General features: G+C 45.5%; 1 protein-coding gene across 2 annotated transcripts in view; it reads left to right on the top strand.

The window, feature by feature from the left end:
• The window catches only part of MGAT3 (beta-1,4-mannosyl-glycoprotein 4-beta-N-acetylglucosaminyltransferase), a 46,058-nt gene extending 32,883 nt beyond the window's left edge, over window positions 1-13,175 (top strand). For both annotated transcript variants that reach the window (XM_081928333.1, XM_081928334.1), the window contains exon 2: window positions 10,148-13,175. In XM_081928333.1, the coding sequence (XP_081784459.1) occupies window positions 10,149-11,654 (1,506 nt within the window). In that variant the 5' untranslated portion in view covers window position 10,148 and the 3' untranslated portion in view covers window positions 11,655-13,175. The remainder of the gene's footprint in view (window positions 1-10,147) is intronic.
• Window positions 13,176-14,136: the final 961 nt, after the last annotated feature.

Here is a 14,136-nt window from a genome sequence, read left to right as displayed (position 1 = left end):
TTTCTACCATGTTAGACCATTGGTCCATCTAGCTTTTTCTGGTCTTCGCTGGCTGGCTGGCTCTCCAGCATTTTGGAGAGTGGTCTTTCCAGTTCTACCTGGAGATGTCAGGGATTGAAGTAGGAACCTTCTGCATGCTAAGCATGGGCTCAACCACTGATCTATGGCCCCTCCCTTCCATTAGTGTACCATAAGAGGAGTCAGAACATACAGTATTTCCTAAGTACCGTAGTTTAAGGTGCATTCCTGGATGCATCCATCACTCTTTGCCTCTTTGTGTAGACAGGGACTCCACAGAGTTTCCTTCACTACCCTTTCTGCCACTTTGTGGGCAGTGGGCGACGTCATCTAAAGGCGGGCATAAGCTGTGATGGGGAGCTAGTGGCACCTCAGAGGTTGCTGGGCTGTAACTCCAAATATCTCCTACCACTGGCCATATTGACTGGGGCAGATGGGAGTTGGAGTGCAAACACAGCCGTTGGCCACACATTCCTTATCCCCAGTGTTAAAGACTGGCAGGAATTCCCCAGTGCAGCCCATGTGACACCTGGAGGGTATGAGGGAATTCTAGAAGCATTGCTAGAAATCATGGCCCTGTCCCTGACTGGACAAAGAATGATGAGAGGCAGCAGTATATGAAATGCACTGAATATCCCAGCAATATTCCTGCCCATGGTTCTGGGATCAAAGACAATGTATACATTTACCCTTTATTATTTATTATTATTTACCCTTAATTAAAGCTTTAGGATGGAAATTCAGTTTTGATCAAAGAAAAATGAAAGAATTAAAACCCTGTTCCACAGGTATCAAAAGTTTGGGAAATGCCCCAGGGATGCCAGTGCATAAATATTTCAACTTGAGTCAGCAGTAATGTGAAACTGTTGCAAAACACACCAAAACCAAAATCCAATTTAAGCAGCGTTAAGAGAAGAACTATCCACAAGATATTCAGACCCTTTGCTGCAGTATTTTGCCTGTCTCCGTCATCAGATTAATACCTATGTGAAGAGTCCAAGGAGGTCAAGAAGATAAACAATAGTCTTTGTATTATGCTTTTTATATTTATTCCCTTTCTTTAGAAAACTTAGAGGCTTTCAAGTACTCACCAGGCTGGAAGGAGAAGAGCTCTCACCCCCACAGTGATATAGGACCCAGCAGAAGCTCTGACGTAACTCTTATTTGCCAGATTGTCTGCTGTTCCCAAAGCCCTTTGAGCCATGAACCAGGGTAAGCAGGAAGGTGCCTCTAAATTAGGCAGATTACGTGGCACTCCCAACAGATGGACACCAACAACAATAATTTAGAATTTCATATGGGCTACACATAAAATGAAGAGATATGCTGATTAAACAAAGAAATCTCTGAATAAAATGTTTCAGTGACATTTAAAATAAAAATATGTTGCTAGAATAACCAGTAGATGCATATTCATACAATACAACTTTTTTCCTAAGCACACGTACTGGGAAGTAAACTCTATTGAATTTACTGCATAGGACTGTCCTGTTACCCCATAACAAAAGACTAATATTGTCAAGAGAAGTTTATAAATGATTGTCAGTTTTAAAAATCATGAACTGGCCATGGGGACCCAGTTTCTAGATATAGATAGGATGGTCACTCCACTGGCAGGTTAAGAATCAACTGACCACTTCCTGGATCAATTTTTCAATGACTAAAACTACAGTGATTCAGAAACTTCCACTGGTGCAGAATTCAACAGCCAGGTTGCTCAAGGCAAGATGGTTTGAGTATACAGGTGGTGACCATTCTGCATGTATTTCATTGACACACAACCACCGATGCACAGGTCATTTTGGACCCGGAAGAGGGCGGAACGTGCTTGTGTGCCCTCCGCTGATGGGTGTGAATGTCCAAAATGCAACCCCTGTGTAAATAAAGAGTTGCCTGCATTATACTGATCCTGGCCTGACTGCACTGGTTGCCAATTAGTTTCCAGGCCCAATTCAAAGTGAACTGACCTGGACCCCGCACTCATAATCTGAGGCCCTTCTTAAGGTGCCACATGCATGAGAGGTTTGGAGGGTGGCAACACGAGAACGGGCCTTTTCTGCAGTGGCTCTCTGTTTGTGGAATGCTCTCCCCAGGGAGATTCGCCTGTAGCCTTCGTTGCATATCTTCAGGCACCAGGCAAAAGCATGTTTGTGGGGGCAGGGAAGGTTGTTGGTTTGTTTCTATTGTTTTTATTATGTATTTTGTGTTCTCATTTTGTATTTTTGATCTTTGGATGAAGTGCGCTATACACATTTAATAAATAAATAATAATAACAACAATAATAACTTAAAATCCAATATTATGAATATCAGTTAGAGTCTGGGAGCGTCCCAGGTGTACTGAACTAGTTTTGTGGGTTTTGTTCCATCTTCAGCCACATCCTGCAGACATTACCAAAAATAGAAAGTAAGGCCTATTTTACCTTCCAATTACTGATGAGCATCCTTAAACTAGCCTTGATGTCCTTCACATTAATTGTCTTTTCTGCATTGCAGCTGGCCTGCAATTTTTGCAAATAGTAGTTCTTGCAAATAGCGGTTTCTGCCAGTGTGGTGACATCTGAAACGGGCTCTTCTTTTGCATGAGCTGTTCTTGTCCTTTCAAAGACAGAATTTTCTCTCTGACACCTGGAAGAACAGTATCAACCTTACTGCAGTATCAGTCCCCAACAGCAAAAGCAGTACCTTCGAATTTAAACTTTTATCCCATTTTAAAACTGAAAAAGAAACAGCTCACAAAATGGGGGAGGGATGGGGTAACTGGGCCTCTAAAGGACCAGGTACGCAGCTTGCAAGTCGTTTTTAGACTAAGAGCTGTCCATGGAGGTACAGGTCAATTCTGTGTCCAGGGCAGCTGCCCACCAGCTTCACCTGGTATGTTGGCTGAGACCCTACCTGCCTGCGCATTGTCTTGCCAGGGTGGTACGTACTCTGGTTATCTCCCACTTGGACTACTGCAATGTGCTGTATGTGGGGCTACCTTTGAAGGTGACTCAGAAACTACAACTAGTCCAGAATGTGGTGATTGGTGACTGGGAGCGGCCACCAGGACCATATAACACCGGTCCTAAAATATCTACATTTGCTCCCAGTATGTAAGGTAAAGGTAAAGGGACCCCTGACCATTAGGTCCAGTCGTGACCGACTCTGGGGTTGCGGCGCTCATCTAGCTTTATTGGCCGAGGGAGCCGGCGTTTGTCCGCAGACAGCTTCCAGGTCATGTGGCCAGCATGACTAAGCCGCTTCGGGTGAACCAGAACAGCACAAGGAAACGCCGTTTACCTTCCCGCTGGAGCGGTACCTATTTATCTACTTGCCCTTTGTGCTTTCGAACTGCTAGGTTGGCAGGAGCTGGGACCGAACAACGGGAGCTCACCCCATCGCGGGGATTTGGCAAGCCCTAGGCCCTGTGGTTTAACCCACAGCGCCATCCGTGTCCAGTATGTATCCAAGGACAATTCAAAGTGTTGGTGCTGACCTTTAAAGCCTTAAATGGCTTGGGCCTTGTATACCTGAAGGAGCGTCTCTACCCCCCATCGTTCAGCCCAGACACTGAGATCCTGCTCTAAGTGCCTTCTGGCAGTTCCCTCATTGCGAGAAGTGAAATTGCAGGGAACCAGGCAGAGGGCCTTCTTGGTAGTGGCACCCACCCTGTGGAACGTCATCCTGTCAGATGTCAAGGAAACAAACAACTGACTTTTAGAAGACATCTGAAGGCAGCCCTATATAGGGAAGTTTTTAATGTTTGTTGTTTTATTGCGCTTAATGTTTTAATTAAGCAACCCAGTCAGATGGGTGTCATATAAATAAATAATTCTTATTACTAGTAAAAAAAAAAAATCAAAGCTGAAAAACTAAATCAGTGGTTCCCCACCCAATAGACTATTTGAAGATTGCTGAGTGTCTTGACAGACTACTTAATGACTTTTCCGCCTGTTGTAGAAATTGTAATTTGTTGTGCTAGATACTGTATGGTTTTTAATTACCGTATATTTTTTCTTTATTTATGATATGTTGCACTGTATTGCAATTTGAACTAAAAACTACTTATATCTGAAGTTTTTTTTAAGTGTTGCAAAGATCAGAACCAGCACTTGGAGCTGAACCTAGAAACAGGAAGCCAGTGCAGATTATGAAAAGTTTAAGAAACAGCACCTATCGCAAATGAATAACCAGGCGGGTAGCATTTTATATCAGTTTACATTTTCCATTGCTTTTCAGGGTCATTACTGTTTAAGTCATGTCCCAGGAGTCAAATCTTGATATTATTAAACCATGAATAATCACATCCAGGTCAAAATGGCAGCATAGCAATCCCTAGATATCACCAAAAGTATTTTAGATCATTCGTTTTGGTATCTGCCCCCAACAGCAAAAAGCTTTAGTTCAGATATAGAAAGCCTTTCATTACAAGACCTTTTAAGTAGTGCGCTTCTTAAAAAAGAAAACATATACAATTGAAAACACTTCACTGAACAGCAAGACATGAAGCTCCTACCCCTGCTGTTCTTTCTCCCCCTGCCCAGAACTACTAGATTCACTCACACATGAATATCATTATAATTGTTGGGGCACAGGCTGATCCCCTCAGCAGCTAATTGTGAACTGCAAACTTAGCCAGATAAACTGCATCAGACTAAGACAAAAGGGCAGGAAAACATTATCTGCACAGATAGGTAGCCGTGTTGGTCTGCCATAGTCAAAACAAAAAAAATTCCTTCCAGTAGCACCTTAAAGACCAACTAAGTTAGTTCTTGGTATGAGCTTTCGTGTGCATGCACACTGTATGTATCTGAAGAAGTGTGCATGCACATGAAAGCTCATACCAAGAACTTAGTTGGTCTTTAAGGTGCTACTGGAAGGAATTTTTTTTGTATTATCTACACAGATTGACAGCAACCAGATAAAATACCCATCAAAGGGCGAAGACAAATAAGTTCAGAATTGATTTTCCTTCCAGTTGCTCATAATGCCAAATAGCAGTAAAACAAAATGAGTAGGTAACATACTATTCTCATTCCTTTCCCACTCCTGCTTCTCTTGTCAGTAGGGCTGAGCCCAGAGAACTAGGCTCTTTGTGAGCCTTGCCTTCACTGCCATATACCTGGCTAGCTTCCCCCAATTTGTGCTGCAGCCAAATAGTCTCAGGGGACTTTTTTATATAAAAAAAAGGGTGTGTAGATCAACTACAGGAGTTGTTCTAGTGAATGGTGGTCTAATGGGGGTTTTTGATCAGATGAGTCCCTTGCAGATAGAAAGTGAACAGGAATGAAAAAGGGAATGAAAACAGGAATGAGAAAGACAAGTCCCTCTGGAAGGCAAAGCTTTGGTTCACTGTAAGCCTGCCTCGTTTTTAATGCTTGCACTCTAGCTTTTGAAACTGTAGGCTGGTTTTTCAAACCAAACTGAGGTCTGCACCTACACTCTAAGCTAATAAGCTGCATTTAAAACCTAAGCTGCCCCTTCATGGATCACTGCCTTGCCGTGGCGAAGGGGCTTGAAGAACTCAGAGAAGCTATGAACTATGCCGAGCAGGGCACCCAAGATGAACAGGTCATAGTGGAGAGTTTTGACCAAACGTGATCCACCTGGAGGAGGAACCGGCAAGCCACTCCAGTATCCCTGCCAAGAAAACTCCATGGACAAAGACAACAGGCATATAAAAGATATGACGCTGGAAGATGAGCCCCTCAGGTCGGAAGGCGTCCAACATGCTACTGAGGAAGAGTGGAGGACAAGTACAAGTAGATCCAGAGCTGATGAAGCGGCTGGGCCAAAGCCGAAAGGACGCTCAGTTGCGGATATGCCTGGAAGCGAAAGGAAAGTCCAATGCTGTAAAGAAAAATATTGCATAGGAACCTGGAATGTAAGAACCATGAACCTGGGTAAGTTGGAGGTGGTCAAAAATGAGATGGCAAGAATAAATATTGACATCCTGGGCATCAGTGAACTAAAATGGACGGGAATGGGTGAATTCAGTTCGGATGACCATCATATCTACTACTGTGGGCAAGAAACCCGTAAAAGAAATGGAGTGGCCCTCATAGTCAACAAAAGAGTGGCGAAAGCTATACTGGGATGCAATCTCAAAAATGATAGAATGATCTCGATACGAATCCAAGGCAGACCTTTTAACATCACAGTAATCCAAGTTTATGCACCAACTACTTGTGCTGAAGAAACTGAAATTGACCAATTCTATGAAGACTTACAAGACCTTATAGAAGTGACACCAAAGAAGGATGTTCTTCTCATTATAGGGGATTGGAATGCTAAAGTAGGGAGTCAAGAGATAAAAGGAACAACTGGCAAGTTTGGCCTTGGAGATCAAAACGAAGCAGGGCAAAGGCTAATAGAGTTCTGCCAAGAGAACAAGTTGGTCATCACAAACACGCTTTTCCAACAACACAAGAGACGACTCTACACATGGACATCACCAGATGGGCAGCATCGAAATCAGATTGATTATATTCTCTGCAGCCAAAGATGGAGAAGCTCTATACAGTCAGCAAAAACAAGACCTGGAGCTGACTGTGGCTCAGATCATCAGCTTCTTATAGCAAAATTCAAGCTTAAACTGAAGAAAGTAGGAAAAACCACTGGGCCGGTAAGATACAATCTAAGTCAAATCCCTTATGAATACACAGTGGAAGTGAAGAACAGGTTTAAGGATTTAGATTTGGTGGACAGAATGCCTGAAGAACTATGGATGGAGGCTCGTAACATTATACAGGAGGCAGCAACGAAAACCATCCCAATGAAAAGGAAATGCAAGAAAGCCAAGTGGCTGTCCAATGAGGCCTTACAAATAGCGGGGGAGAGAAGGCAAGCAAAATGCGAGGGAGATGGTGAAAGATACAGGAAATTGAATGCAGATTTCCAAAGAATAGCAAGGAGAGACAAGAAGACCTTCTTAAACGAGCAATGCAAAGAAATAGAGGAAAGCAATAGAATGGGAAGAACCAGAGATCTGTTCAAGAAAATTGGAGATATGAAAGGAACATTTCGTACAAAGATTTCCATAATAAAGGACAAAAGTGGAAAGGACCTAACAGAAGCAGAAGACATCAAGAAGAGGTGGCAAGAATACACAGAGGAATTATACCAGAAAGAAATGGATGTCTCGTATACCCCAGGTAGTGTGGTTGCTGACCTTGAGCCAGACATCCTGGAAAGTGAAGTCAAATGGGCCTTAGAAAGCACTGCAAATAACAAGGCCAGTGGAAGTGATGGTATTCCAGCTGAACTATTTAAAATTTTAAAAGATGATGCTGTTAAGGTGCTACACTCAATATGCCAGCAAGTTTGGAAAACTCAGCAGTGGCCAGAAGATTGGAGAAGATCAGTCTACATCCCAATCCCAAAGAAGGGCAGTGCCAAAGAATGCTCCAACTACCGCACAATTGCACTCATTTCACACGCTAGCAAGGTTATGCTTAAAATTCTACAAGGAAGGCTCAAGCAGTATGTGGACCGAGAACTCCCAGAAGTGCAAGCTGGATTTAGAAGAGGCAGAGGAACCAGAGACCAAATTGCAAACATGCGCTGGATTATGGAGAAAGCTAGAGAGTTCCAGAAAGACATCTACTTCTGCTTCATTGACTATGCAAAAGCCTTTGACTGTGTCGACCACGGCAAACTATGGCAAGTTCTTAAAGAAATGGGAGTGCCAGATCACCTCATCTGTCTCCTGAGAAATCTCTATGTGGGACAAGAAGCTACAGTTAGAACTGGATATGGAACAACTGATTGGTTCAAAATTGAGAAAGGAGTACGACAAGGCTGTATTTTGTCTCCCTGCTTATTTAACTTATATGCAGAATTCATCATGCGAAAGGCTGGGCTGGATGAATCCCTAGCCGGAATTAAGATTGCCGGAAGAAATATCAACAACCTCAGATATGCAGATGACACAACCTTGATGGCAGAAAGTGAGGAGGAATTAAAGAACCTTTTAATGAGGGTGAAAGAGGAGAGCGCAAAATATGGTCTGAAGCTCAGCATCAAAAAAACGAAGATCATGGCCACTGGTCCCATCACCTCCTGGCAAATAGAAGGGGAAGAAATGGAGGTAGTGAGAGATTTTACTTTCTTGGGCTCAATGATCACTGCAGATGGTGACAGCAGCCACGAAATTAAAAGACGCCTGCTTCTTGGGAGAAGGGCAATGACAGGCCTAGACAGCATCTTGAGAAGTAGAGACATCACCTTGCCAACAAAGGTTCGTATAGTTAAAGCTATGGTTTTCCCAGTAGTGATGTATGGAAGTGAGAGCTGGACCATAAAGAAGGCTGATCGCCGAAGAATTGATGCTTTTGAATTATGGTGCTGGAGGAGACTCTTGAGAGTCCCATGGACTGCAAGAAGATCAAACCTCTCCATACTGAAGGAAATCAACCCTGAGTGCTCACTGGAAGGACAGATTGTGAAGCTGAGGCTCCAGTACTTTGGCCACCTCATGAGAAGAGAAGACTCCCTGGAGAAGACCCTGATGTTGGGAAAGATGGAGGGCACAAGGAGAAGGGGACGGTAGAGGACGAGATGGTTGGATAGTGTTTTCGAGGTTACCAGCATGAGTTTGACCAAACTGCGGGAGGCAGTGGAGGACAGAGGTGCCTGGCGTTCTCTGGTCCATGGGGTCACGAAGAGTCGGACACGACTAAACGACTAAACAACAACAACAAAACCTAAGCTGAGCCTACGCTGAGCTTGAACTAAAAGCTAAGCCTGTTATTTATGAATGGACTTTCCTGCCAGCTAGGTGTGCATTGTGGTCTTTGTTAATGCAGAACTTTATATAAGCTTCGCCCTATTTTGGAAACTGAGCTAAGCCCAGGTTTCTGGGTTGTGGTTTACTGGTAGAGGAGAGCTGCAAGAACTGTAAGTTTCTACAGAATTATTATCTCCCCTAGGATTGATTTCATGAGCTGTACATTTTTACAGGATTGTCAGGACTCAGTTCATGCCATGTAGTGCCCTTTGTTGAACCTTTGTTGCTTAAATCTGTGAGGAGGAAAAACGCCTAACCCTGGTTATGCTTCCCATCCTGCAACATTTTAACTGTGGTGCAGTTAAGTAATTTTACACGCTGGACTTAATAGTCTTATGGAGGGCTCCATCTTTAGATCGTAAACATGTATTCCTTCACTTTCTTCAAAATGTAATCCAGCTCTCGTGTGTTAGGGGTGTGATAGGAATTTTATGGTCTTATATACCGTATATGGTAATGTTCATAAGTGTACCAACCAAGCACGTACATAGATCTGCACAGGAAGATCAACCTGGAGCCATTTTGATTCCTAAACTGAGCCAATGTTTTCTCCGCAAGGTCAAAGTGGGAAACCTGCCATTGTCTCTTTCCTCACAAATCCTGTCTAAAGGGCACATTTAAGATATGAATAGGGTGTGAGCCTGTGACATGGCCCAGGAACTAAGTATTTATCACTACAAAAGAATGGCCAGGCTCCCCAGGCAATCCAATCAAGTAACCTGCCAGACAGGAGATAAACAAGGACAGGAGAGAGAAAAAAAACATTCAAATTTCTGTTTAGACTGCCTTTTCTGTGATGTAGGTATGATGTATCTGGGGGGTGGTCTTAGGTTTGAAGAGGTTGAGCCCAGTCGGTGGCACTGGCTCAGAGGCGAAGCTGACAAGGTTAAACCCCTTCTGTGATGTATGTATGATGTTTCTGGGGGTGGTCTTGATCTACAGGGTGGCAATTTCAAAAGTCTTTATAAGGCCTTGCATGCCATTTTTCTGGGTTCCTCCTCTCTCCTGAGGGTGAGGGGAGCACCCTGTTGCAACAGATCAATAAAGATCAGGCTTACTAGCTGTTTTGCTTCTCAGTATTCTCTGGTTGGCCTCTGTTATTCTCTCCTACCAATAGGGAACCTATGTAAGGACTCTATATGGGCTCTTGGATACCCCATAAGGGAAAGGGGCAATTTTTGTTTACAACAGGGGGACCTCTAGCTCATTCTGCTGAGTGGGGTGGGGGGCTTGGCTTCTGTCCCTGATGGCACTGCTGCCTTTTACCCAACCAATGATTAAACAATCTCTGTGGGCTAGGAAATATTTAACCCAACTTCTCTCTTTCTCTCCCTTTGTCTTCCCTCCCTCCCATCCCAGGATGAAGATGAGACGCCACAAACTCTTTTTGACTCTGTGCATGGCTGGTCTTTGCCTCATCTCTTTCCTTCACTTCCTGAAGGCCCTCTCCTATGTCACATTCCCCAGGGAGCTGGCGTCGCTTAGCCCCAACCTGGTCTCCAACTTCTTCTGGAACAATGCACCCGTCACACCTCAGGTCAGCCCTGAGCCTGGGGGCCCGGAGTTCCTCCATACGCCGCTGTACTCCCACTCACCTCTGCTCCAGCCCCTCTCCCCAAGCAGAGCTGGCGAAGAGCTGCATAGAGCCGAGTTTGTGCTGCCAGAAGACACGGCGGAATACTTTGTGCATACCAAAGCTGGCGGTGTCTGCTTCAAACCAGGCACCAAGGTGTTGGAAAAGCCACTAGCGGGCCGGCCAGAGGAGAAAATAGAAGGAGCTGCTTCGGGGCGGACAGCCCGGAAGCCTCTGAGCACCAATGGGACAAAGCGGCGCAAGTGGGTGGAGTGTGTGTGCCTGCCTGGCTGGCATGGGCCTAGCTGCGGGGTGCCCACCGTGGTCCAGTACTCGAACCTCCCCACTAAAGACCGGCTGACCCCACGGGAGGTTCCTCGGAGAGTCATTAATGCCATCAACGTCAACCACGAATTCGACCTCTTGGACGTGCGTTTCCATGAGCTGGGCGATGTGGTAGATGCCTTTGTGGTCTGTGAGTCCAACTTCACCGCATATGGTGAGCCACGCCCCCTCAAGTTCCGCGAGATGCTGCTCAATGGCTCCTTTGACTACATCCGCCACAAGCTGCTCTATGTCTTCCTGGATCACTTCCCCCCAGGCGGGCGCCAGGATGGTTGGATTGCCGATGACTACCTGCGCACTTTCCTGACTCGGGATGGCATCTCCCGCTTCCGCAATCTGCGGCCCGATGATGTTTTCATAATTGACGACGCCGACGAGATCCCGGCCCGCGATGGCGTGCTCTTTCTCAAACTCTACGATGGCTGGACGGAGCCCTTTGCTTTCCACATGCGCAAATCCCTCTACGGATTCTTCTGGAAGCAGCCCGGCACCCTGGAGGTGGTTTCTGGTTGCACGGTGGGGATGCTCCAAACTGTTTACGCCACAGATGGGATTCGCTTGCGCCGGAGGGAGTACTACACCATGCCAGGCTTTCGGCAGTATGAAAACAGCACAGGTCACATTCTGGTGCAGTGGTCACTGGGTAGCCCGCTCCATTTTGCTGGCTGGCACTGCTCTTGGTGCTTTACACCAGAAGGAATCTACTTCAAACTGGTGTCAGCCCAGAATGGGGATTTCCCCCGCTGGGGTGACTACGAGGACAAGAGGGACCTTAACTATATCCGGGAGCTAATTCGGACTGGTGGGTGGTTTGATGGCACCACCCAAGAGTACCCTGCTGCGGACCCCAAAGAACAAATGTATGCCCCCAAATATCTGTTGAAGAACTACCAGAGGTTTAGTTACTTATTGGAGAACCCTTACCAGAAAGCAGAGGGGGCTGGGTGAGGGTAGTGGGGCTTGCATGGGACTTTATGGAAAAAGGGGGAAGTGGGGTACGTCTTTTGTTTTTCTTCCCCCCCTCTCCACCCACTCCTCTTGGAGAAGTGTGTGTTCTCTCCAGCCTCTGTTTGCCCCATCCCAGAAAATATACTTGGGTGTGTCTGGGTGTGGGGGAGATTCCAAACCATGTAAACAAGGACCAGAGGATGCAGGAACTGGCCCTGAGAACCAGCAGGAGGTACAGCTCCTTCACCTCTCTTGTGGGATGGAAGAAAACTCTTAAGACAGGTAGCGCCTCTCTGTGTGACATGGAGATGAGGAGCACACAGCTGGATGTGTGAGGGTGCAGAAGCCTCTCTTTGTAGTTTAGGTGGGCGTGATGTCAAACTCCATTGCTAAAAGCCAATGTTCATCTGAGTCATTTGAAACCAATGGGTGTCCAATTAAGTTCTGCTCTCCTAGCATATTGCCACTTGTTCAGCCCATAGAGGTTATGGACAGAGGTCAGGGTAGATGTGTGGACTCTTCTTGTCTTGGTCGTTTCAAGAGCATGTGGTGGTTGGCCAAAGAGCACCGTGTCCCTGGATACAATGCTCTTTATTTGGAGCCAGAACAGGTGGGTGGCAGCTTCACTAGGAAATGTGTGTATAAGTGTGAAAGAACTTTCGTAGGTGACTCCAGGAGTCATGTCTGTCTAGGATATGTATATTTTGCCACGTGTGTTTGTTACATTTGAGTGTGGGTGTGCACACAAACTGGGAGTACGGTAGCACCAAAGAACTCTGCTTTCCACCTGATGATGATGAACATTCAGGGAAAAACTCTCTGCAAAGTGGCAGGCTATGGAGGTCGAAAAGCTGTCTGGTTTTGCTCATTAAATGGATAGTTTTGGTAGCCAGTCTCTAATGTGGAAGGAACATGACAGTAGGGCTGTAGCCCACAGACTTGCAAGGGGAATGCCCACTGAGGTCCTACTTTCTCTCTTCCACGACAACAAAATGTGCTGTTTACATTTTCAGTTAAAACAGTGTGCATGTCATGCTTGGAGTTGCTTTTAAGGAAAGGAGATATTAGGATGCTAAAGCTACAGCGCCCATTCTACTACTTCTGGAACAGGAGAGGTGTAAAGGTACTTGGCTCTATGATGCCACCATTTTGAGGACAGTGCTATATTGGAAGTCTAGCACTTGCACGCCTATAATGTGGTTTGCATAGGCAAGTAGAGGGGACAGGGTGTGTGGCGGATGAGGCTGATTTAAGAGCCAAGCGTTTAAGTATTCCATTTACGGTGTGCATCCTTTCTCCTTTGGTGAAGAGGCTCCTCTATGTCTCTTTTAAGTTACTATATGGAGTCAGGGTGAAATGTATTGTAAACCCCATGTTATGTTTGCTGCTAAGGAAATATATTAAACAGTGAGCTACTATGCTAACTGCAAAAAAATGGGTGATATGTGTGCAGCAATAGGAGGTGCACACAGGTTCCTTGCCACTGGAACAGTATGTTACTCAGATGTGTGGGGTGTGTGTGTGTGTGTGTGTGTGCGTGTGCGCTCTCTCTCTCTCTCTCTCTCTCTCTCGTTCCCTTTGTCTTTCCTGCCCTTCAAATGCATTATTCCTGATCCCTATAAGACACAGAAAGTGCTGTGTCTTCTTTATAGTTTTCCTTTGGCATCACTCCTAATGCTTTGTCTCCATGATGCGCTCAGCCAGTTCATGCTCTACCATTTTCATGTGATGAAATCCCTTTGCATTGACTCTTCTTTTTTGGTGCAGCTGCTGGTCTTGTGAATGCTTGGATAGCTCAAGATGATTAGACCTTTTCTAGTGGCAAACTTTCTGGCCTGTGGGTTTGAGCCAAGGGGTGGTGGGAGAAGTGGCTCCCTGTACCAACCAAAGTCATCTTGCGTTTAGCTGTGCCATGTAAAAATGGTTGTATGAATTGACCTTTATGCCTTTAAAATGAAGGAAATTCCGGCCTAAAGCTGAGCTCACTTGAAGCCCCTTTTCTTTTTGTGGGATGGGTGAATGGATTGGCTGGTGATGCCAACCTAACTCTGTGCACCACTCTAAGGCAATGCTAAATTTTGTACATGGTTCCTTTCTCTGTTGAAGCATTAGACCACCCTTCTCTAACCTGGTGCCCTTCAAGTATTGTTGGATTCAAACTCCCATCATCCCTGACCATTGGCCATGCTGGCTGGGGCTGATAGGAATTACAGTCCAAAACATCTTGAGGCCACCGTGTTGGAGAAGGCTGCACTAAAATGACCCATGGAATGGGCTGCATGCTTTTTCTCTGAGAAGATCTTCATTGGGTTAAAGGAGAGGGATCCTGAATCATACTGGGTACAGCGGGCACAGTGGAGTTTAGAGTTGATGGAGCAGATCTCAAGCGGCTATTCCAAAATGTATGTGCAGCAATAGCAAAGCAGCTACTGGTGACAAATGGAGGTTTGTTAAGCACCATTGGCTCCCAGTACTGTCATAC

The sequence above is a fragment of the Podarcis melisellensis genome (assembly GCF_964234715.1).
Source record: "Podarcis melisellensis genome assembly, chromosome: 10".
Taxonomy (NCBI): domain Eukaryota; kingdom Metazoa; phylum Chordata; class Lepidosauria; order Squamata; family Lacertidae; genus Podarcis; species Podarcis melisellensis.
Note: the sequence above shows the minus strand (reverse complement) of the source record. Positions and strands in the feature narration are given on the sequence as shown.